At 44.9% G+C, this 23,994-nt stretch overlaps 1 protein-coding gene and 1 long non-coding RNA gene across 2 annotated transcripts; both read right to left on the minus strand.

The window, feature by feature from the left end:
- Nucleotides 1-2,531: 2,531 nt before the first annotated feature.
- On the minus strand, nucleotides 2,532-4,355 carry LOC307190516. Its single transcript, XR_013829482.1, has 3 exons — nucleotides 4,241-4,355; nucleotides 3,240-3,302; nucleotides 2,532-2,683 (listed from the first exon to the last, which is right to left on the minus strand). It is a non-coding gene; the product is annotated as an uncharacterized lncRNA (long non-coding RNA).
- A 5,985-nt stretch (nucleotides 4,356-10,340) lies between these two features.
- On the minus strand, nucleotides 10,341-11,792 carry FAM181B (family with sequence similarity 181 member B). The gene has a single exon (XM_079930144.1). It carries the CDS (start codon nucleotides 11,763-11,765, stop codon nucleotides 10,485-10,487), a length of 1,281 nt encoding a protein of 426 aa, XP_079786270.1. The 5' UTR covers nucleotides 11,766-11,792; the 3' UTR covers nucleotides 10,341-10,484.
- Between the last annotated feature and the right edge of the window lie 12,202 nt (nucleotides 11,793-23,994).

Raw genomic sequence — 23,994 nt, forward strand, 5'->3', positions numbered from 1 at the left:
AGCTCATGTGAAGGGGCCCGTTAGTCACGGATTCCGAGTCATTGTGGAGGGATCGGGCGTTTTCAGTGCCAGAGCTTCCAGTGACCTTTTAAATCCTGGGATGAAAATCTCGGCGCATCCAGAGCCCTTCCTCACGGGATGCAGGGAAGAGAAACGACCGCAAAGTCTGAGGCACTTTTCCTGCTCTCTACTGAGGCCTCTCTGGTCAATAGTAGTTACAATAAGAGTGACAGGTTTGTAGGGGTAAGACAGGAATAAAGACACAGACCTACTAGAGAATGGACTTGAGGATACTGGGAGGGGGAAGGGTAAGCTGTGACAAAGGGAGAGAGTGGCATGGACATATATACACTACTAAACGTAAAATAGATAGCTAGTGGGAAGCAGCCTCATAGCACAGGGAGATCAGCTCGGTGCTTTGTGACCACCTAGAGGGGTGGGATAGGAAGGGTGGGAGGGAGGGAGACGCAAGAGGGAAGAGATATGGGAACATATGTATATGTATAACTGATTCACTTTGTTATAAAGCAGAAACTAACACACCATTGTAAAACAATTATACTCCAATAAAGATGTAAAAAAAAAAAGAGTGACAGGTTTAAAAGGGTCTTTATGTAGTGCCTGGGTCTCTATATACATCATCTAATGCAGCCACAACCCTATGTGATATCATTATTGCCATTTGTCAGAAGAGAAAGCTGAAGCTCTGGTTTACTATTCTGCCCAAGGGCACACAGCTAAGAGAGCAATGCAGGAATTAACATTCAGTTCTGTCTGACTGCCTGGCTCCAAAGATGCCCCTCAACATTCAGACCACCTAAGAAATGTAGCCAGGACCCACCCACAGTGGCCCCTACCAGAAGGTAGGAGTTGCCAGCTAGGTTAGAATAGGCTGGGGAACTTCCCTGGTGGTGCAGTGGTTAAGAATCTGCCTGCCAATGCAGGGGACATGGGTTCGAGCCCTGCTACAGGAAAATGCCACAGAGCAACTAAGCCTGTGTGCCACAACTACTGAGCCTGCGTTCTAGAGCCCGCAAGCCACAACTACTGAGCCCGCATGCCACAGCTACTGAAGCCCACGTGCCTAGAGCCCATGCTCTGCAACAAGAGAAGCCACCGCAATGAGAAGCCCACACACCGCAATGAAGAGTAGGTCCCGCTCGCCACACCTAGAGAAAGCCCATGCACAGCAACGAAGACCCAACGCAGCCAAAAATAAATAACTAAAAAAAAAAAAAAAGAATAGGCTGGAACAGGAAATCAACTGTGAACCCTGAGGAAGCCTCCCTTAAAAGGGGCCCCATTGCCTTAGTCAGCTCAGGCGGCTATAACAGTTACCATAGAATGGGTGGCTTAAACCATAGACATTTATTTCTCCTAGTTCCAGAGGTGGAAAGTTTGAGATCAGGGTGCCAGCATGGTGGAGTTCTTGGTAAGGCCCCTGCTTCTTTCTGTGTCCTCACAGTAGAGGACGAGGAAGAGAGTGAGCTAGCTTTCTTGCCTCTTCTTTTAAGGGTACTAATTCCATTCATAAAAGCGCCATCCTCGGGCTTCCCCGGTGGCACAGTGGTTGAGAGTCCGCCTGCCGATGCAGGGGACGCGGGTTCGCGCCCCGGTCCGGGAAGATCCCACATGCCGCGGAGCGGCTGGGCCCGTGAGCCATGGCCGCTGAGCCTGTGCGTCCGGAGCCTGTGCTCCGCAACGGGAGAGGCCACACAGTGAGAGGCCCGCGTACCGCAAAAAAAAAAAAAAAAAAAAAAAAAAAGCGTCATCCTCATGACCTAATTAACTCCCAAAGTCCCCAACTCCAAATACCACAACATTGGAGATTAAGGTTTCAACATACGGATTTGGGGGTGGGGGGGGACACACACATTCAATCCACAACACCCATAGTTCAGGGAAAGTGTTTAAAAGGAAAAGCTGATGACCCAAGTAGATCCTAGAAAGAGAGAAGGGGAGTGTTGGTGGTACTGGTCCCTGAGGTAGCGGTTCCAGACTAGTCCTGACCTGGTGCTCCTGGGAGGAGATTGTCTTCCCACAGTGCACATGGGACTTTTGCAGCAAATGGGTTCAGCTGCACCAACAGGTCTGTTCTTCTGGGTAAGACCAGTTTTCAGTGGTGACACCCAGGGTCAGAGCTACCTATTTAGCATCTTTGTATAAATTTAAAAAGAAGAAGGCATCCCCTTCCTTGGGTGCCAGTTTAGTGGCCCAAGAGTAAGCACGGGCTGGATTTTAGTTTCCACTCATCTCCTTGGATGTGTAAGCTCCGCAGTGTATATGATCTGTACAACTCTGTGAAACCGAGCTGCGTGACAAGCAATGACAGTAGCAGATTTATAGACCCCAGTTCTAGACTCACTTGAATGGCAAAGCCAGTCTGAATCCCCTTTTTGGACTATATGTCTATTGGACCATGTAAGCCTCCAGGTTCTGGCATGCTCTGGGGTGAGGGGAAGACTCTAGCAGAGAGATACTAAGAATTCATGCAAATAAGGCAGTAGGTGGTTGAGCAATTAATTAAACATAAAGAAACCTAGCTGTAAGTTGTCCCCAAATTGTGGTTTTGTTCATGCAAGTTAGACCAATCCTGCTCCAAGTCCCTGCTTACCGCATGCTGTTACTGTGTTCTTGTCTTCTGTGAAGGTAGATACTAGGGATTCTCCTGGTCAGGCGTGAACTGATTGATGGAAAAAATTGCACTTAATCATAATGTATGATCCCATTAATGTACCGTTGAATTTGAGTTGCTAATATTTTGTTGAGGATTTTGCTTCAATATTCCTCAGGGATATGGCCTTTAATTTTCTTTTCTTAGAGTGTTGTTATCTGGCTTTGGTATGTCAATGGAAAAATTGTTGCCTGCCATATCAGATAAAAAAGGATGCTGCAGCCATAAAGCTGCTATAGCCACCCAGACCACCCAGACGGTGAGCTCTGAGGGAACTCAGGATGGAGACAAATAGGCTGCCCATAGCCAGGCCCTCACTCCCAACTACGCACCCTGAGGGGATTCAGGGTGAGAAAACATGGGATACTCGCCCCTGGAGAGCTGACATGCATATCAAAGGAATGATTTCAGTGAGCCCAGACTCTTGCATTTTCCCACACATAGAAAAGAACTAACTTCCTTAACTTGAGATGTCTGGTTTTCTTCAGTTAACAGTAATCTTTTGGTGTTCCAACTACCTGGCCTTTGTTGCAAAAACTCCCACATATCCCGACTCCTCCCTTACCTCTTTGGAAGCATCTCTCCTCTGAGATGCTGTGTCCCGGTCTGAAGTCCTCGGTTTTGCCTGCTGAATAAAACATAACTCTCAACTTTTAGGTTGTGCATTGTTTTTTAGTCCAGGGGTATCAGGGAGATGCTAGCCTCATAAAATGCAGCTGGCTTGACTGTATGAATCAGACAGGGCCACAGGCTGTGTCCCATAGTTTGGTAGGGCCACAGGCTGTCATCCACAGTTGGACAGGCCGCTGGCTGTGCTCTGCTGTGGGCCCGGCTCCCTGCTCGGGTTGGGCCACCAGCTATGCTCAATAATCACCCTGGGCCTTAGGCTCTGAGACTGGGCAGGATTAGTGCCCAGCCTCTCTGGTTGGGTGAGGCCACAGTCTGTGCTCTGATGCTATGTAGGGCTGCGGGCTTGGCTCCCTGCCCAAACAGGGCAGTAAACTGGGCTCGGAGGCTGCTCAGGGTTCTCTCCCCATGCCCTCTTGTCAGGCAGGGCTGGAGGCTATGCTCAGCAACCAGGCCAGACTGAGGGCTTGGCACCCTGTCCAGGTGGGGCCATAGAATGAGATCTACAGCTGGAAAGCCCATTGGCTGTGGACCCAAACTGGACAAAACTGCCCAAAGAGCTCCCTGGCCAGACAGGGGCACTACCTCAGCTCTGTGGATAGGCATGGCCACCAGCTGGGCTCTCTGCTCAGGTGCCACCACCAGCAGGAACACAGTCGGCCAAGAGCCACATGCTGCTTTACTATGATCCTCATCCCCTCCTCCGTCTCTAGCTGATCCCTGCTGGTCTAACCCTACTGATTCCCCCAGGGATTCCTGTAAGGCAAGACTGAACTGGGTCTCCTGGGAAGCATCCTGGAATGCTGGGGAAGCTGGATGTCCACCTTGAGCTCTCTTTTTCCCACAGGAGAAGTTGTAGGCCCTGGGGGACCTTCTAGGTACAGAGCCAGGCCAGCCTGGGGGAGGAGCAATGCAGTCAAAGGGAAGTCCTGCTCTTACCCTTCTAATGCAGTTTTTCCTGGTTTCTGTGATCCAAGGGTATGCTTCAACCCCACTCCTGGGTTCTGGAATCTTCAGAGGTGTTTTGTTGTACACAGTTGCTAGTTGGTCTTTCTGTGAAGGAGACAAACTGGGACCACCTATTCCGTCATCTCGCTGACGTCCCTCCTCCTGACTGATATTTCTTTACTACTATTTTTGACCTTGAAAAAAAGTTGTTTTTACACTGCTGCCAAACAAATAGAATCATGACATATAGTTAATTTCACACGTGTTTAGGAATTCTACTAACTTCTGACTTTAACAAAAACTTCTCCTTTTGGGAAATGAAAAGTGGGGGGCTTTCGTGGGGTGAATATTACAAAGAAACTGGAACAGGGCTAGAGATACTGATTAGGATCAGGGTCTAGGAAAGCAGCTTAGTCACAAGGTCCCAGAGGCAAGTGGGACTTGGACATGGAAATGTGTTGAGGGGAAGTGAGGATGAGAGGGGCAGGTGAGACATTCAGAGCTGTTAGAATCCACGAACAGCAGTTCCATGAGAGGCAGCATTTTAGTTCCAAGCCATCTTCGAAGGCATCTTGAAGTAGTGGCTGGAGCCGGCAGAGAATTTGGTAGCAAAGGAAGGACAGAGTCTGGCCAATAGCAAGGAGGGCCGGCAGTTCGTTCACTTGATAAGGGTTTGAGTCCCTGTATGTCAGACACAGACAGTCCCTGGAAGTACAACAATGAACAGGACACACACAATGCCTGCGTTCACAAGCCTCAAGTCTAGGGAAAACAAAGGGCCAGGCCCCTGCTAAGTGAACCGGGTGTCCCAGTAGAGCTCCAGACACGGCCGAACATGAGTAGGAGACAGGGCAAAAGCAGTGCCATACTGATCAAGCACACACCAGGAAGACAGGGGAAAGGCTGCACCAACTTGAGCACACAGATGCTTGTCCAGTAGACCCACTTCTTGGTGAGAAGCAGACCCCCTTGCACTGTCAGGGTAGGTTCTTCCTGGCCCAGAGGCTGAGGATTTGCAGCCAAGTGACACTGGATGTGATGAGGTTCAACAAGAGCCTCAGAGTGCATAACAAGTCAGCAGTCTCTGCCAGATGCACCCCATTCTGACCAAGCCTGGGCATGAACTGAGCTGCCCAGTCTGTTCCCTAGCATTCTTTTTTTTTTTTTTTTTTTTCAGTACGTGGGCTTCTCACTGTTGTGGCCTCTCCCGTTGTGGAGCACAGGCTCTGGACGTGCAGGCTCAGCGGCCATGGCTCACGGGCCCAGCCGCTCCACGGCATGTGGGATCTTCCCAGACCGGGGCACGAACCCGTGTCCCCTGCATCGGCAGGAGGACTCTCAACCACTGCGCCACCAGGGAAGCCCTCCCTAGCATTCTTGGCTGCTGACAGTCCATCCCTCAAATTGTGGACAGCTTCTAGAGGTTGTGTTACATCTGTTCAGAGTCCCTTTCCTAGTATTTCCTAAAATGAAATGAAGTGAAATGAAATAAAATATGGCATAGTTACATAAGTCTTGTTTAAGCATGCAAAAAAAAAAAACAATGCTGTGTGGCCCAGTAAGTAGGATTTAATTTTGTTTGTCATAGTGTTCATTACTTTATTAGTTTCCTAGGACTGCTATAACAAGGTGCCATTAATTGGCTTAAAACAATAGAAATGTATTGTCTCACGGTTCTGGAGCCTAGCAGTCTGAAATCAAGGTGTAGGGTCTCTATGAAGGTGCTAGAGAGAGGTGCTTCCTTGCCTGTTCTAGATTCTGGTGTTTGTGGGCAATCCTTGGCGCTCCTTAGCTTGTAGATGCATCACTTCAGTCACATGGCTGTCTTCTCCCTTCGTATCTTCACATTGTCTTCTCTCTTTGCGTCTGTCTCTGTGTCCAAATTTCTCCTTCTTATAAGGACACCAGTCATATTGGAGTATCTCCCACCCTAGTGACCTCATTTCAACTTGACAACCTCTGATTAGGTAAGACCCTATTTCCGAATAAGGTCACATTCTGAGGGCCGGGGAGTTAGGACTTCAACATGTCTTTTTGAGGGAACACAATCCAACTCATAACATTTATTCTAGGTAATAAGTGGATCTTGAGTCCATTGCCAGGAATCTAGCCACATATTCTCCCTCCTTTCTCTCTCTCTCTCTCTCTCTCTCTCTCTCTCTCTCTTTCTCTCTCCTCTCCATCCCTGCCATCACATTCTATGAAAAAATAAATATGGTGTTTCTCAACCTGGAATATGTCTCTAGTAACATCACATTTTTTAAGCAAAAAAAAAAAAAAAAACCTGCCTATACTATTTATTTAGGAATTAAACTATCGAGTACTTTGTGACATCCCTCAGATTATTTTCCTGTATTGCTTCTTCACTCTCATATTGGCACTAAACATCTCTTGTACCTATAGTCTGAACTGTCCAACTCAATTTTAGATTCATTGAGAACAGGGCTTCTAGTTATTGTTAATCTCACAGAGGAAAATTCTGGTCACAGTCTATGGGTGGAACAAATGATTGAAAGCATGTCACAATATCCCCTACGCCTGCCACCAAACACACTGCTCCAGGCAAAATAACTCTGTCTGGGACAGTCCTGTGCAAGCTGGGATGTTTGGTCACCTTAGGACTCAAAATAGTTAAGGTTTAAATAGCAGGTGAGATGGAGGCAAAAAGTGTGGATTGTTTTTCTGAAAGACTCAACTCTAAAGAGAAGAAGATAGAGTAATATCTAGAGAAGGAAACAGGGTCAAGAGAATTTTTCACCTCTTTATCCCCCCTTTCTTATTTTTTAAACCATGCTGAAGGCCTATTTCTATAATGAAAGGAAAGAGTGAGGATGAGGCTGGAGATATAGGAGGCTAAGGATAACTGATGGAGCAGCATCTTGTCCTCATGAAGTAGAAGAGGCAGGATGCTAACTCCTGAGGGTAGGAGAAGGTCCCACCTGCCTGAGAGAAAATCCCATGTGTGAAAGTGGGAACGGGAAATGGAGGGGGATTACAACAGATGCTTTCCATCTTGTCAGGACGCGGAGTGAGGAGAGGGGTGGGGTTGAGGCTTGAACGGAGATGAGCAAAGGCTTGGAGATGTAAGAAAACAGTAAAACACATTCCAAGAACACAGGAATGCCCAGCTGAGATGGGGAATCCTGAATACGCAGCATATAACGTAATTATCATCACCAGCTAGGCTAAGATCCCCAGCCTGTCCAAAGTCATACAACTACAAGCATATCATAACATATTTCCAGTCTTGAAAAATATCTACCATTGCATTTAAAAAGACTTGTCTGTGGGCAAGTACGTGGCTAGACAGGAGAAAAAAAATACTTTTTAACAGGTTTCAGGAGAAAATGAAACATGAGAGGAAGCAAAAAATATACTCAGCCTTTGGCAGGACTATTATTAATGGGCACTCCTTACTGTACTGTGGTAGGTGGCACAGTCAGGCATACATGAGCTCAGACTGGAAAGCAACATGGGGAGAAGAGGAATCAGAGATGGGACAATTTGGAGGCTACATAGGGGCCAAGCACACATTCTTGGCATCCTGGATGGTTTGGAACCTTGACATAATGCCAAGACTTGGCTGCCTGGTACTAAGAACTATCTTTCTCTGGTGGTGGGCATTTATACATACCCTATGCCAAATCCTCATGATAACCCTTTGGGATAGTTATCCAATTTTGCCAAGGGGAAGACTTCCTTTCAATACAGTTAGCTAGTCCATAGCTGGTAAATTAGCAGAGATGAGATGTAGCTAAGCTGATTGATTTAGCCCCTCCCTTTGCCCTTCTTACTTTTCACCTACAACAGTGAGGATAATAACAATACCCAAGCACAAACCTTTGTAAGTATTAAATGAGGTCATGTACATGAACGTGTCAGGCACCCCACAGATGCTGCTTATATATTTGTCTAGCATAGTAGTTTTCAACTGGTAGCAATTTTGCCCCCCAGGGGATTTGTGGTAATGGAGATATTTTTGATTGTCACAAGTAGGGGAGTACTATCGGCATCTAGTGGGTAGAGGCCAGGGATGCTGCTAGACATCCTACTATGCACAGGGCAGTCCCCACAGCAAAGAATTAACCTGCCCAAAATGTCAATGGTGGTGATGTTGAATCCCTGCTAGTAGCGTAATGCAGGGGACTGGAAACCGTACACACTAACAAAGCACGGCAGAAGCAAAGTAACAGACAGGTCTCGGTGACAGGACACTTACAGATCTGGATCTTGGACCCACTACTTGCTTTTGACAAGTTATTTTAACCTGTCTGAGCCTCACTTTTCAAATGAGGATCATAACAGCATAAAGTCATTTCAATAAATTAAATAATTGCTGAATAATATTCTGCTAGCACAGTGGAATTAATCATTTGTCACCACCTCGCAATTTAATAGACACCAAGTTTCTAAACTTGCAAACGTTCTTTTCATAGTTAACAGGACTCTCTGCTGTATTTCTTGTGGTGCTTTCTTAAGACAGGTTTTATTCAGAAGAAAGTGACTTAGGGATAGTATTGAAAGCTGTCTGCCATGGCTCAGTATCTTGTTTTTTTTCCCAAATTCTTTTCTGAAAAGATCGCAGTACTTTTGATTTGGGCAAACACTGATCTAGACTTTAAAATCTTTTGCATAACGCTGGGTTTCAACTTTCTCACATGTGGATACTCTTACAATCTATCTTGGCTGCCTGAACAGAGGCAGCTCTCTCTCCACCGCAACATAACCAGTAGGCAACATCTCGTATTGTCTGGGTGTTGGTCTCTCCTGACATTTTCACCGGCAAGGCTGCAGCACTGAAGGGCTCACTTTTTTCTTTCCAGCGGCTCACTTCCCACCCGGTCTTTCCTCCTCTGCCCTTCAATGATCCTGATATGCCATGAGTGCTGCCACTTCATGGCTGGTTAAAACATTTCTGATTTTTCCCCAATCTCCCTCTGATGAATGGATCAGACTCCAGGGGACAGTCTGGGAGAGTCTCCTTGGGAAACTTCACACCTTCACTATGCCCTTTAATGGAGAGAATGTGGGTATAAGGGTGTGAGGAAGCACAGGGAGGCAGAAACCAACGGGGGGGGGAGGGGCAGAGTGGAACAGAATGACAGAGGGTAGAGAGAGTGTACAGCTTGTAAGGGAAAGTGCAATCACCAAGCAAATAGATGGACCAACAAAGAGCATGGGACTTACAGTCCTAATGGCTTCCATGTGTAGAAAACATTTATATAGGTATATAAAGTATATATACCTGCAGACCCAATCAAGCACTGGCCTGGGGGTGGGGTGCTCAAGGCATGTTATGTATTTTCCCTCTGAGCTACCCAACAAGCTGTGAAGAAGTGAAAAGTGGAGGAAATATCGTCGTCCCCACCCTCTCAGATAAAGAAACTTAGATGCAAAGATGTTATAACTTGCCCAGTCTCCCCCTCCCAAAGTGGTTGAAGAATGGGAAAAGGAGAGAAATGGACCCCAGGTTTGCTAAATTTAAGCCTCCTACATCAGAAATTTGCAAGAAAAGCCCACAGGAAAAAATAGAGCAATGAGAGGCCAGAGAAAGAAAAGTGAACAAGGGCACTGATAAGAGTGGGAAAGTTAAAGAGATGGAAGAAAGAAGGGAGCCTGAAGAAACCTAGGAGGAAAAGTGACAGAGACCCGGGACCAGCACAGGGGAGGTCGGCAGTGCCCACTGGCCTCACGTCCTCAATAACACTCTCACCTAACAAGGCAGAGACCACACAGGAAACCGTCCTCTAAGAAAACACCCAAATCAATAACAACATACCTCTGCTCCATTCTTTTCAATACAGACTTTAATTCATAACGCACTCTAAGGGCAGGGGAGGGGAGGGACCAGGGCACTGTTTGGAGGGGGCAAGCACACTAAATACACTGACCTTTTGATGAAAAGTTGGAGAAGGGACAGGTGGCTACAGAAACCACCTCCTGCCCCTTCCGACATCCCCACCCCATTCCCCAAATCCCGTCTTGATTTCTTGGCTTGTCTGATCCGGTAAGAACCTTCCAACGGCTTTTTTTTTTTTTTTTAAACACGAGGCTGTGATTAAAACAACCCCCAACTTCTCTTCATCTCTTTTTCTTAAGTTTCTTTTATTAACTGAATTTTTAAAATCCCGTTTCAACTCCACGTGCATTTGCCCATCGTTCTCTAGGCTTAGGAGAGACCCAGAGGCGGCCGCCTCCACAGCAGTCTCCACTGGGGGAGAAGGGTACCGCGCAATCAGTCCCGGTGCGCCCCCTCCTCCCCGGGCGCCCCTTCCCAAATCCCGTCCGGTCTCCAAAGGCTGGCGTACGCAGTGCGGCTGTAGCCCGCGCTGTAGTCGTAGGACACCTGCGGGGGCGGGGGCGGCGGGGGCAGAGCGCAGTCTGAGAAGAAGGGGGTGAAAGAGGCCAAAAGGCCGGGCCCGTCGTCCCCGCCCGGAGAGTCCGCGGCGGCTGGGTACAGGGGACGCAAGGGCTCGTTCAAGGTCAAGCCACCGCGGGGGGCAGCCAGGGGTGACTTCTTGGTCGTGGGGCCGCCCGGGGCGCTCCAGGGCTCGGGGTACAGTAGGCTCCCCCCCATCGCGGGTGGCGGCTCAAAGAGGCCGGGCTCCAGCTCCGGGGGTCCCCTTAGGACGGCGGCTCCGGTGAGGAGCACATCGAGAGGCTCCGCGGCGAGCAAGACGCCCGCCTCGGTGCCGGCGCCGTAGTCGGGCCCCAGCATCTCGAAGAACTCCGCGGCCTCGGCGCCCTTCTCCAGGTCGCCCAAGCTCACGCCGGGCCCCGACGGGCCGCACCCGCCGCCGCCCGCCCGGGACGGCTCGGTGAAGAAGGACGGGGGCAGGTTGCGGGCCCGCAGCGGGACCTTCCTGGCGCCGGGGACGGCCGGACCCCCTGCAGGGCCGGCCGCGTCCCCTCCCACGCCCCCAGCGCCCGCTCCCACGAGCCCGGCCGCGGGCGCCGCCTCCGCAACCCCGGCAGGATCTGCTGCCCCAGGGACGTGGCTCAGCGAGTCGAAGAGCGCGGCCAGGCTCTGGCTTTGGAGGCTGGCGGCCGCCGCGGCCTGCGACGCCTCCCGCCGGGGGGCCGCCTTGCCGTGGGCCTGGACCGGGACCGTCTGGGCGCTGGCTGCGGCGAGCGGCCGCTTGGCGGGCGTGTCGGCGGCGCCCGGGGAGGGCGGGCCCGGGGGCGCGGCGCCCATGAGGCCGCTGCAGCGCTTGATCTGCTTCTGCAGGTACTTGCGGTGGTTCACCTTCCGCTTCGACTTGCCGGGCTTGTCCAACGCCAGCTTGATGTTGCTGGACGCCGAGTCAATGAAGCTGAGCAGGTCGCGGGTGGCCTCGCGCACGTCCCCGCCCTCGGCGCCCGCCAGCAGCGCGCCCGCCGGTGTCCCGGTCTCCTCGTCCTCGAAACAGCAACCCTTGTCCAGGGCTCCGAAGGCGCTTCCCAGCCCGTCAGGGGAGCCCCCGAAGCCGAAGGGAACGAAGGGGTGCGTGCTGAGGAGCGCCGCCTGGACTGCCATCGCCGCGGCTCCCGGGCGGCCCGCAGCGCCGCCCGTGCGCCCCCGGCCGCTTCCCGCCCGCCGCCCAGGCCCGGCTCCCGCCCTGGCGCTGTGCGCGCGGCACAGCTTCCTCGCTTGGGGCCGGGCTCGCTGCTCGGCCTCCCGGGGGAGCTCATTAGGTCTTGTAAGCGAGGGGCGGAGGGAGGGAGCGCGCGGCGACCGCCCCGGTGGCGAAGGGGAGGGGCTTACTTAGCTGGGCTAAGCCGGGGGTGGGGGTGAGGGGGTCGCTTTTCTAGTTTTCTGGGCTTTCTGAAGCTCATCGCCTTAACCCCTTAGTTTCCCTTCGCCCCGCGCGTTTCTCTTGGCTAGCTCCAACCACAAGACGTGAGGATGGGATGGCGCGTCCTCAAACTCCAGCTCCGGTACAACCACGCCCTGGCGCTGGGCACTCTCCATGAGGCTGAGAAGGCAAGAGTCCAGACCCGTGGGTTTCAGTCCCAGCTCTGGTAACAATAGTAACCATCAGCTACGGGGAGCTTGCTTATGCCAGGCACTGTCCATGCATTTCCTCATTTAACCTTTGAACAATAGTCCTATAAAGTACGTATCAGTATTATTATCACCATCTAACAAATGAGTAAACTGAGCCTTAGAGAGTTTCAGTGAGTTGGCCAAAGCTATATCCAGTCCAGGCTGACTCCAAAGCCATTCCTAAGCCCTTGACAAAACTTATGTTCTCTCTCGGCTTCCTCACCTATCAGATAGGAGAAGGAAACTAGTGTCTCTTCAAGCTCTAGCCCTGGTCCTAAGATTCTAACTCGAGTTCCTGCAGGACTCTCAGCTCTGATGCTCTTTCTTCTACCTGTTAATTGTTTATAGCAAACTGAGGCCAGCACTTGACCCATCTTTTATTAGCAGTAGACAGCAGGAGGCAAGGAAGTCACTCCCACTAAGCTAGCTGGTGCTTTAGAGAAACAGCCCTGTGTGTGTATAAAACTCTCAGCCTCTTAGGACAAAATATGGACTGGAACCTCTCCCTTAACTGTCATGCCATTTAAGTTGCCCTTTGGGGACTTCTGTTGCATTTCAAGAATCACCTTGAAGTTCACTTAGACCCACTTTCACCTGGGCAAGTTTCTTGGGATAGAGGAAATGAGTAATTTGGCAGAGCATGAAAGATGATTCAGAAAAGACGGGTTCTGGTCTTAGCCTCACCACTCAATAGCTCTGTGACAGGTTGAAATCCTTGCTCTGATGGGTACATAGCTTCGGGCAAACCAGCTGACCTCTCTCTGCCTTAGCTTACTCATGTTAAATGCAGGTAAGGTTGCCCACCTCACAGGGCACTTGTGATCTTTAAAGGAAACATCCTGTGGAAAATCCTTATCTATTGACTGTTCTATAGCCTGTGATGAGTATTTGCCCTTATTTCTCTAAAACACAAAAAGGTGACTATGTTTCCTTACATGAACATCTAATATGTGATAGAACACCTCAGTCAGAGGGTGTTCATGAGGATTAAGTGAGGTAACATGCATGAAGATACTGTGTGTGTGATAAAGTGTTCTCTAAATAAGTTATTATAGTTTAGGTGCAGAGTCTACCCGGGGCACCATCTCTTTTTTTCTTTCTTTCTTTCTTTTTTTTCTTTTTTTTTTGGGGTGCCGTGTGCAGTGGAAGCCAGAGTCTTAACCACTGGACTGCCAGGGAAGTCCCTAGACCATCTCTTTCAAAACTCTTTTCTTTAAGCCTCATTTTTCAGGATGTAGCAAAACCATTTTTGAGCACCCTGAAGGTACAGCCTTACCAAAAGGAAAGGGCCAGATGAACACTTTTCATTTGGGAGATGAAGTACTTTTCCCAAGCCAACATGCTGAAACAAACTTTTTTTTAACTCAAGTTGGCTCAATTATAATGTACCTTTCGTTTGAGTAACACACAAGATTTTGTCCTCCATGATTCGACTGTTTTTTTTATTGTTGGTGACCTTGCACTCAGAAAATTGTGTGGGCTTGTCACTGAGTTGTGTTTCTCCCCCCTCGGATGTGGATGTCAGCACTTCCCTTTGCCTTTCGGCAGGACCATTCCATTGACCTCTGCGTCTGGCAGCCAAGAGCACTAACTCTTTTTTTTTTACTTTCTTTCAACTGAGCAGCTCTTACAAATCCCGAGATTGCAGAGGACAATATATTTAATTGAAATCTTTAGTCTGAAAAATCTCTCGTAATCCCCACAGAGTTAGCTAAGCCCTCACATAATCACATTCAAAATAAATAGAATATGAAAATATTAATATGTAAAAGTCTGTTTCCAGATCATTGGAGTTCTGAGCATCAAAATTGATTTGGCATTAGATGAGGACAGGTTCAAATTCTGGCCTGCCACTTGCTAGGTGAGTGCCCTTGGACAAGTCAATCTGTCTTCCTAAAGCTCAGTTTCCTCATCTGAAAAATGGAAGTGGTCCTAACTGTTCTCAGAGTCTTTGTGAGAATGAGGCATCCTAAGAGGCAAATAATACCCCTGAATCTTGCTTGTTTTATGTGCTCAATGGAGATCATCTCAGCTCCTCAGGGTTGTTGTGAGATGCTATATATGAAAGTTCCTGGCACAAAAAAGCAGCTCAACAAATGCCCATGTTTTTGATTCTTTAGGCTCCACCTACTTCTTACCAACATATCACCCTATAAAATCAGCATCATTTGTTCTTTCTCCCAACAAAGTGAGTGACTATTTCCAAATGAAAGAGAGCAGCTATACTTGCAGGTTATAGAAACAGAAAAAAGCAGTGTAATATCATAGAGAGAGTGCTAAAATTAGAACCAGAGATGAGACTGGAGTCCAATATACCCTCTCATTATCCAGCTGACTATAAAATTTCACTTAACCTCCTGTACCTCAATATTCCCATCTATAAAATGGGAATAATCATGTGAATCAATTTGATGAGGCTATTGTGAAAATCAGTGAGATAATGGAAATGGAAGTTCTTTGTCAACCATAAAGCTCTGTATACAAATATAAGACATTCATGGATTAGAATTTCTATAGCCTGATTCACAACATTGATCCTTATGCATAAAATATCCATCCAATCACTTAATCATTCAACAGAAAGATACTGACACCAACAATGTGCTCAGCACTGTGCTGGTACTGTGGATACAGAGATAAGAAGCCATGATTTCTACCCTTTCTGGTGGACAGACAGACATGCAAAGAAGCCATTGTAATATAATGTGATACTTCTTAATAGAAGTAAATTAAAGGTACAATAATTGATGGGATAAAAGACCTTCAAGTTGACCAGAGGAGTTGGGGAAGCCTGCATAAACAGGTACCATTTGAGCTAAGAATTAAATGATACATTTGAGTGTGCCAAGCAAACAAGTAGTATCTCTGGGAACAGCCGGGCAGGAACATGGTCATATGAAAGCAATGGTGTCTATGGAAAACTATAGATAAGAAGGCAACAAAGAGCAACTTCTACTTGAAATAGCTCTATAACTGAGACCAAAATAAATCCTTAGTGCTTCCAATGTGCAGCTAAATGGCACATGTGGACCCCACCTCAAGGTCTCAGTTGCTTTTCCCCTTTTCTTTGGGGAAGAGCTCTATTTCGGATGGAATGAGCTTCAGCAAAGTAAGAGGCCAGCTCCTGCCAGCCCATCAGGCCCCTCCTCCTGTACCCTGAGCAAGCACGCTCACTTGAGTGGTTTTGACATCAATCCATTTCACTTCCTATGGGGCCAAGGGACCTGGCTCCAGCCTGCACTCGGGCCTCTCTGCAGAGCTCCAAACTAGAGCTCTTTTGCCCCACTGATACTTAATGCTGAGCAAGTGGGATTAGTCTCCTTGGGAACCAAGCCCCCCAGGGACTCAAGGGCTGAACTTGCCCCAAACCGTTTGGGAGAATTGAGGTTTCATATTGTTCTTTTACACTTGGATTTCAGGACATTACTTAGACAAAGGCCCACCTGAGAGCTGCCTCCTTTCTTGTGGGTAAATATAGCAGCAGGATCAAAAGCTGACTTACTTATTTTGTTTTCCTCTTTGTAACTTTAATCATATTCCCTGCAGGACAATCTTAGTGCTCAGGGCTGTCAGGAATGCACATTCATAAAGGGAGAAATAATTATGCATCTTTTTTTACTCTCTTTCTCTCTTCCCATACCAACTGCTTGTCATTCACTATTTTTCAAACCTCAAATAAAACAAATTAATTCCTCAGTATCACCACACAATTTATAAAGTATCAATTTCATCACAAAATAATGTTGCCTTTCAAATTGTACACTCCCTAAAATGTATCTCTTGTTTTCTTTCTCATCCTTTCCTCCATCCTTCTAGTCCATGTGACATTGACAATGGCTAGTCTGGAGGATCCAAGATGGCGTCATTCACATGACTGCACCTGTGCTTACACATGCTGGCCTATCCACCAGTAGCTGGTGTAAGAGTACTCAGACTTCTTACATGGAGGCTCAGGAATCCCAGAGACAGTGTTACAATAGGCCCCATGTGGCATCTGTCAGGCTTCTTATGATCTAGCTCCAGAATTCCCAGAACATCATTTTTACTACATTCTATTGGTCAAACAAATCACTAAGGCCAGTTCAAGAGGAGAGAAATTAGAATCCAGCCCTCAATGGAAGAAATTGCAAATAATTTGTTTGGTATGTCTCTTAAGTCTCTTTTCATCTATATCACCCCCCACCTTTTGTTTTCTTTGTTATTGGTTTACTGAAGAAACAGGTCATTACCTTGTCATTTTCTCCCACATTCTGGATTTGGTTGATTGCATCCATCTCCCTGGTATCACTTAATATGTTTCTCTGGCCCCTGTGTTTCCTGAAAATGAGGAGTAGATATAGGGGCTTGGTCAGATTCATGTTTTTTTTTTATGCTATAGTGCTCACACACACACACACACACACACACACACACACACTATAAAATATATGCTATAATATTTATAATGGTTTCAAAATAACAATGCCAATATTCTTATTAATAATATAATTACTACAAAGAATCTTATTTTTTCTCCTTTTTCCATTATTTTGTCCTCAAAACATATCCCACTAGTGATGAACAGTCCAATTACTATGTTTTAAATTCACTTTTAAAAATACTATCTGTGTGGTTATACCAAATTCAATACACAGTTAGGTTTATTTGTATTACTTTGCTTTATATAAAATTGCTTTATAAATCTTTAATTTGTTTTATATTTTTTTTTAATTTACATGATTTTGGGCTTCCCTGGTGGCGCAGTGGTTGAGAGTCCGCCTGCCGATGCAGGGGACACGGGTTCGTGCCCCGGCCCGGGAGGATCCCACATGCCGTGGAGCGGCTGGACCCGTGAGCCATGGCCACTGAGCCTGCGCGTCCGGAGCCTGCGCTCCGCAACAGGAGAGACCACAACATTGAGAGGCCCGCGTACCGCAAAAAAAAAAAAAAAAAAAAAAATTCACATGATTTCAAAGTCAAAACTATATCACAAGACATATTCAAAGAGAGTTAGCTTCTATTGTGGTCCCCTCCACCCAATTTTCTCCCCCCTTCCTAGAGATAATCTTTGTTGTTGTTTTGTTTTGTTTGGGTTCAGCCTCATTCTTTGTTAGATAATCATATTTTTATTATACATTTTCTTCTTCCTTGTTTTTTTTACTTAACAGCAATACATCTTCATTCATTTTTTTTACAGTTGTGTAGTATTCCACTGAGTGGGTCTACCATAGTTTACTAAACCAGTTCTGTTATGATTAAATTACTTGGGTTTTTCTAGACCTTTTATATTACAAATAGCACTGTGATGAATAGCTTCAATGTAAAACCAAGATCTACTAACTACTGGTCTGGTGCTCCTTTCATAATATTGATGTAGTTGTGAAAATAAGGCATACACTAATTTACATTTCATTCCTTCTTTCATTTATTTAACAAACATTTATTGAACTCAGACTATGCGTCAGAAAGTGGTATGATTTTGGAGGAACATAAAGATGCATAACACAGAGTCCTACCTTCAGGGAATTCATGATTTGGTAGACAGTGCAGACACATATTCAGCAGAATGCAAAGCCATGTAAAATAAGGTGTAAACAAATCACTGTGAGTTCAATAGAAAGAGAAATCCACTCGGATAAAGGAAATTGGCAAGGAGACATGGATAATGTGATATTTGAATACAGCAGGAAGAGCAGAATTTCCCAAAGTACATAAAGACAAATAAACACTCGATATAGACTGCATGGAAATTTAGTTCTAATGCTTGTCCTTAGCTAAGATCTTTTCATTTTTACAAGGAGAATGTTTTAATTTACTATTTATTTATATACATTATATATTAGTTAAAATACTGATTTTTCAAATGAGTGTGGATGGCATTTTCAGTGAGTAATGAGGATTTCTGTGTTCCTGGATATGCATAGGAAAATAGTAGGAGACAACACTAACTAGGCTGGGATTATCAAATGTCAAGCCAAGAGACAATGTAAACTCTGTAGTATGTTTCTTTCTTTCCGTATCTCTTGAGATATTGTTGGGCTTGGTTTATGCCAAAGGAAAATAAGACCTGGAGAGAAAAGATCTGGATTTAAGGTTTGGATCTACTTTTTAACTGTGTCTTGTTTATTAATTTATTCTTTTCTACTTTATTTCAGAAAGAAATATAGACCAATTATGAGAGTACATAAAATGCGATGAGATAACACAAATTAAACTGCAAACTAGTGCCCAAATTTTGGTTCCTAATACCATTCCCCAATAAGGGGAAGTAGACCTCCTTGAGAAATGGCTGATTCTAGGACTGGAGGTAGGGAATATAAAAGATGAGCCTGGAACATTTCATAGTACCAGAAAAGTAAAGAAGTGCTCAAAACACTATGTCAAAGAGACACAGGAGCCAACTAAAAGAGCTCCCAATGACCAAAATTGGAACAATTTAAGCAACAAAATAAATAATGTAATATTGGATTATGAAACAAAGAATAAAATAAATATCCATTAGTCCATACTGACGTAAACAAATGATTGAATAAATAAATAAATAAATGAGGGTAATAGATAAATCTCCCATAAAGAGGAATTCCAAATAATTTATATGAATACTCTGCTCTCAAGGAGGTGAAGCATAACTTCTCACTCTTTAAGTGTAAGTTGTGCATAGCGACCTTCTTCCAAAAATAACAGCATGGAAAGAAGGGGAAAAGAGTGATTTTATAGTAAAGAAACCTGGCAAACACCACTTCAGCCAGGTGATCAAGGTTGACAACGGTGATGTCATATTGATAATATATACCCTTGATGGGATGAGAATGGCACTTTACTAATGTGGTTTTCCCCAAAACCTATTGTTGCCATCTAATCATGAGGAAAACAAATCAGCCAAATCCCAATTGAGGGGAATTCTACAAAATGTCTGACCCGTACCCCTCAACACTGCCAAGGACACCAAAAACAAGGGAAGTCTGAGAAACTGGCACAGACAAGAGGACCCTAAGACACAGAACTGTAATGTAGTCACCTAGATGAGATCCCAAAGCAGACAAAAAGATATTAGGTTAACTAAGGATATCTAAAGTATAGACTTCGGTTAATGATGATGTACCAATGTTGGTTCATTAGTTGCAGCAAATGTACCATAGTAATGTAAGATGCTTACAATAGGTAGGGAAACTGGGTACAGGACATATAGGAACTCTCTGTGCTGTTTCTGCAATTTTTCTGTGAATTTAAGACTATTCTAAAATAAAAGACTTATTTTAAAAAGAAAAAAGGTAGGAGGATTTCATGAAGAAATAAAAAGGTAAAGTATTAAGTGGGCCCTGGGACCTAGAATGAGATTAAACCTTATAAATATATATTATATCCTTGTGAAATAATTGCATATTCGGCACTCATCTTCCTAAGAGCCAATGGAAAAAGTGCAATCCGGTCAGTTACCATAATTAACACTACCCAAAACATAAAAGGAAACCAATCACTTAGGATAAATAGAAGGATCCTTGGTTCTAGAGCCAATCAGGTATTTCTCTCAAGCGTCCTCATGAGGAGGAAAATGTAAAATGGAGTGAACAATCTTCAGAGACAACAGCTGTGGCTGATCCTTATAATAACGGCTCTAACGGATCACTGATCCCTGGGCCCAAGCCCCTTTGCAGTATGACATTGCCCCTCCTCCCATCATGAGCTAGAAGTCTGTTTCTCCACACCTCTGAATCTATGCTGGAGACAGTGCACAAATTCCAAACCTTTGCAAACATGCAACATAAGAGGCTTTGCAGCTTCCACTTTCACACTCTCGCAACACTAAGATCCCATGCTATGAACGATCCCAAGAGAATCAAGATGCCCCAGATGAGAGCTAGCACCACTGCCAGACATGCCTGTGAGACTGTTCTGCACCCTCCAAACCCAGTCAAATCATCATATAACTGAAGCCACATGAGTGGTTCCAAGAAAGACCTGCAAAAGAACCACTCAGGTTGGGCTTCCCTGGTGGAGCAGTGGTTAAGAATCTGCTTGCCAAGGCAGGGGACACAAGTTCAAGCCCTGGTACAGGAAGATCCCACGTGCCGCCGAGCAACTAAGCCCGTGTGCCACAACTACTGAGCCTGCGCTCTAGAGCCCGTGTGCCGCAACTACTGAGCCCACGTGCCACAGCTACTGAAACCCGTGCGCTTAGAGCCCATGCTCCACAACAAGAGAAGCCACTGCCGTGAGAAGCCCACGCACCACAAGGAAGAGTAGCCCTCCGCTCGCCACAACTAGAGAAAGCCCGCGTGCAGCAACGAAGACCCAACACAGCCAAAAATAAATAAATAAATTTATTTAAAAAAAAAAGAACCACTCAGGTTGCCAACCAATACCATCATGTAAAATCATAAATTTTGGTTTTAAGGCAATACATTTTGGGATGATTTGTTATGCAAAAAGTTTGATGAGCTATTTTTAAAATAATAAACTTCACTATAGAAGAATAGCACCACACTCCAATAAATCTGCTAAAAGCAACTGAACAGAAAGCCTTCATTCTAACTGAACACCTTGGAAATATCTCTTAAGCAAGATAATCCCTGCCCTGCCCACTTCAACTGAGATAATGAATGTGAAAGCATTTTGCAATTGGAAAGCATCCTACCAATAGCCATTTGTCCAATTTTTTAAAAAAATGTTATGGGCTTTCCAGAATATTGCTAAACCAGGGCAGGAAGCAGTACATGCATAAAAACAACAAAGGAAAACAACAACAACAACAAAGGATTCTCCTTACCCTGGACAATCATTAAGTCAGTGTTTTCTAAACTGTGCCCTCCTCCCCCCTGCTTGTCACCAGTGATCACTCAGGTGATCCCCAGATGGCTTGGTGTTTTCAAAAGAAAAAAAGCTGAAACAATTTTGTGTACATATATTTTATAAATTTTAAATTAAAAATTATGTAAGTGAGACAATGTAAACACCTAATACAGTGCTTGACATGTACTCTATGTAACATGGTAAATGGTGACTATATTACTAATGTCAGGGTTTTTTAATATTATTATCATTATTGATATAATAAAATAGAACACTTTTTGTGGTCATAATAAATAAATTATTAATAAATAAATAAGGGAGTCAATAGCACAAGAAAAAAAATTATGGCTTTTAAAGAAAATTTAAAAAAAATTTCTTTATAATCATAACCTAATGGTTACACATGTATATCAAAGACTGCATACATTTGTTCCAGCTAAACTGCATGATCAGTCAGTTAATAGATATGGTTTTTACCTCAAGTTTATGTAATTTACACATTAGAGTTTTTGTTGGTTACATTTCCATTTTCTTTATTATTAATATATTACATCTATATCTCAAATTTATGAAAGCAGATCAATGGCTTCAAAGCAATTTTGTAGTACTAAATTAGTGAGAAAAGTAGTAAAAAACATTATAAATATATATAGTAAACAAGACAAATGAAAATATAAAATATACATGCTGGCATAAACACATCTGTAAGTAAAATAATTTGTATAAGCATGGCAAAAAAAGAAATTTGGAAACTAACTGATTTGAGCGACAGAACCCAGGAAAGCCTCAGTACTTGAGAAAGTAAGCGTGAGGAGAGGGAAAATAGAATTGGTTGAAAGCCTGTATAAGAAGCAATTAGAATTCAAGATCCCCTCCGCCATCCCATATAGCCCCTTGGTTGAAAACAAGAATTTTATTTTCTACGGGATTGAACCAGAATGGTTCTAGCGTAGGGGATTCCATGTACAATGTAGAGTGAGCAATGATACACCATACTGAAAACAAAGGGATTAAATGAAATTCTACATTATAAATAATGAATAATGACCCTCAGCCTCATTTTCCAGTCAGTTTCTAGAATGTTTGCAGCAGGTCACATACTCCCCAGTCAGGAAATTGGAGTAGTCTTCTCTGAAGGGTTACTAGCAGAAGAGAAAGACTGGGTGGATTTTCAATAAGATTTTTATAATAGCTATCCAATCTTAAATATAAATTCACATCCAGCATTCATCAAATATTTTGGCAATGCCTCCAACATGGATAATAGAGAGCCCCCCCCCGAAAAATTAGGGGGAATAATCCCACAGGAAACTAACAATGCAAAGAGCAAAAGTTCCATATAAATTATAATTCAGAGATAAAATAAGATTAATGATTAAAGAGATAAGAGAAAATATTGCAACCATGAAACAAGAATTAGATGCTACAAAAAAAAAGGACGGGAGTAAATCAAAAATAAGAAAGCACTCTTAGAAATTTGTGGTAATATATTTTTAAAAGTCAATAAAGGGATCGGAAGATAAAGTTAAGGAAATCTCCTAGGATGAATAAGAAGTCCAAGAAACGTTCAAAATTAAGCCTAGAGGAATTTCAGGGGGGAAAAAATAGATAAAATGGAGTAGAAAATATTATCAAAGAAATAAAACATGTAAATATTGTAGGACTGAAGGATATGTATTTCCAGATTAAAAGAATTTATTAAACGCCTAGTAAACAACGATAAGATCCACACCAAAGCACATTATTATACATTTTCAGAATATTAAAGGACTCTAAAGAGAGATAAATGTGATGTACAAAAAATAAAAATAAGATAATAACATCAGACCTCTGATTAACACCACCAGAACTTGAAAAAAAAATGGAGCAATGCCCTTAAAAATCTGAGAAGGAATTATTTCCTAGTTAGAATTCTATACCGAATCCAATGATTCATCAAGCATGAGGATAGGATAACATTTTCAGACATACAATATCTTATGAAATTGCCTTTCAAGAAACTTTTCTCAAGGGACCACTAAATAATGTGCTCCATGAAAAACACAGAAGAAAATGGTATCCAGAAGACAGGGGATGCATCACAGGATAGAGTCAAAGAGAATTACCTGGATAGTGACAGAGAGAAGTATTACCACAGCCATATAGCAGGCTGGATGGTGACGATCAGTTAAATTAGAACAGGAAAATGGAGAATTCCTGGAGAAGGAGGGGATGTTGCAAAGAAAAATCAATGGAAGTGATCAATTTTCTTATTTATTTGACAGTGATGATAGGAGATGACAGATACTCTAGCTACTTTTTTAAAATGTACTTATTTAATTTATTTATTTTTGGCTATGTTGGGTCTCTGTTGCTGTGCGCAGGCTTTCTCTAGTTGCGGTGAGCTGGGGCTACTCTTCTTTGCGGTGCGCGGGCTTCTCATGGCGGTGGCTTCTCTTGTTGCAGAGCATGGGCTCTAGGCACACGGGCTTCAGTAGTTGTGGCTCGCAGGCTCTAAAGCACAAGCTCAGTAGTTGTGGCGCACGGGCTTAGTTGCTCTGCGGCATGTGGGATCATCTTGGACCAGGGCTCGAACCCATGTCCCCTGCATTGGCAGGTGGATTCTTAACCACTGCACCACCAGGGAAGTCTCACTCTTGCTGCTTTGAATATCCTAACCTTATTCTTTTTTTTTTTTTTTTTTTGCGGTACACGGGCCTCTCACTGTTGTGGCCTCTCCCGTTGCGGAGCACAGGCTCCAGACGCGCAGGCTCAGCGGCCATGGCTCACGGGCCCAGCCGCTCCGCGGCATGTGGGATCTTCCCGGACCGGGGCACGAACCCGCGTCCCCTGCATCGGCAGGCGGACTCTCAACCACTGCGCCACCAGGGAAGCCCCCTTATTCTTATTCTTACCTGACAGAGCGCACCTCTCTCTGTGGAGGCTGAAAATGACAGACAGTTGCATCTCC

This window comes from Stenella coeruleoalba, assembly GCF_951394435.1.
Source record: "Stenella coeruleoalba genome assembly, chromosome: 8".
NCBI lineage: Eukaryota > Metazoa > Chordata > Mammalia > Artiodactyla > Delphinidae > Stenella > Stenella coeruleoalba.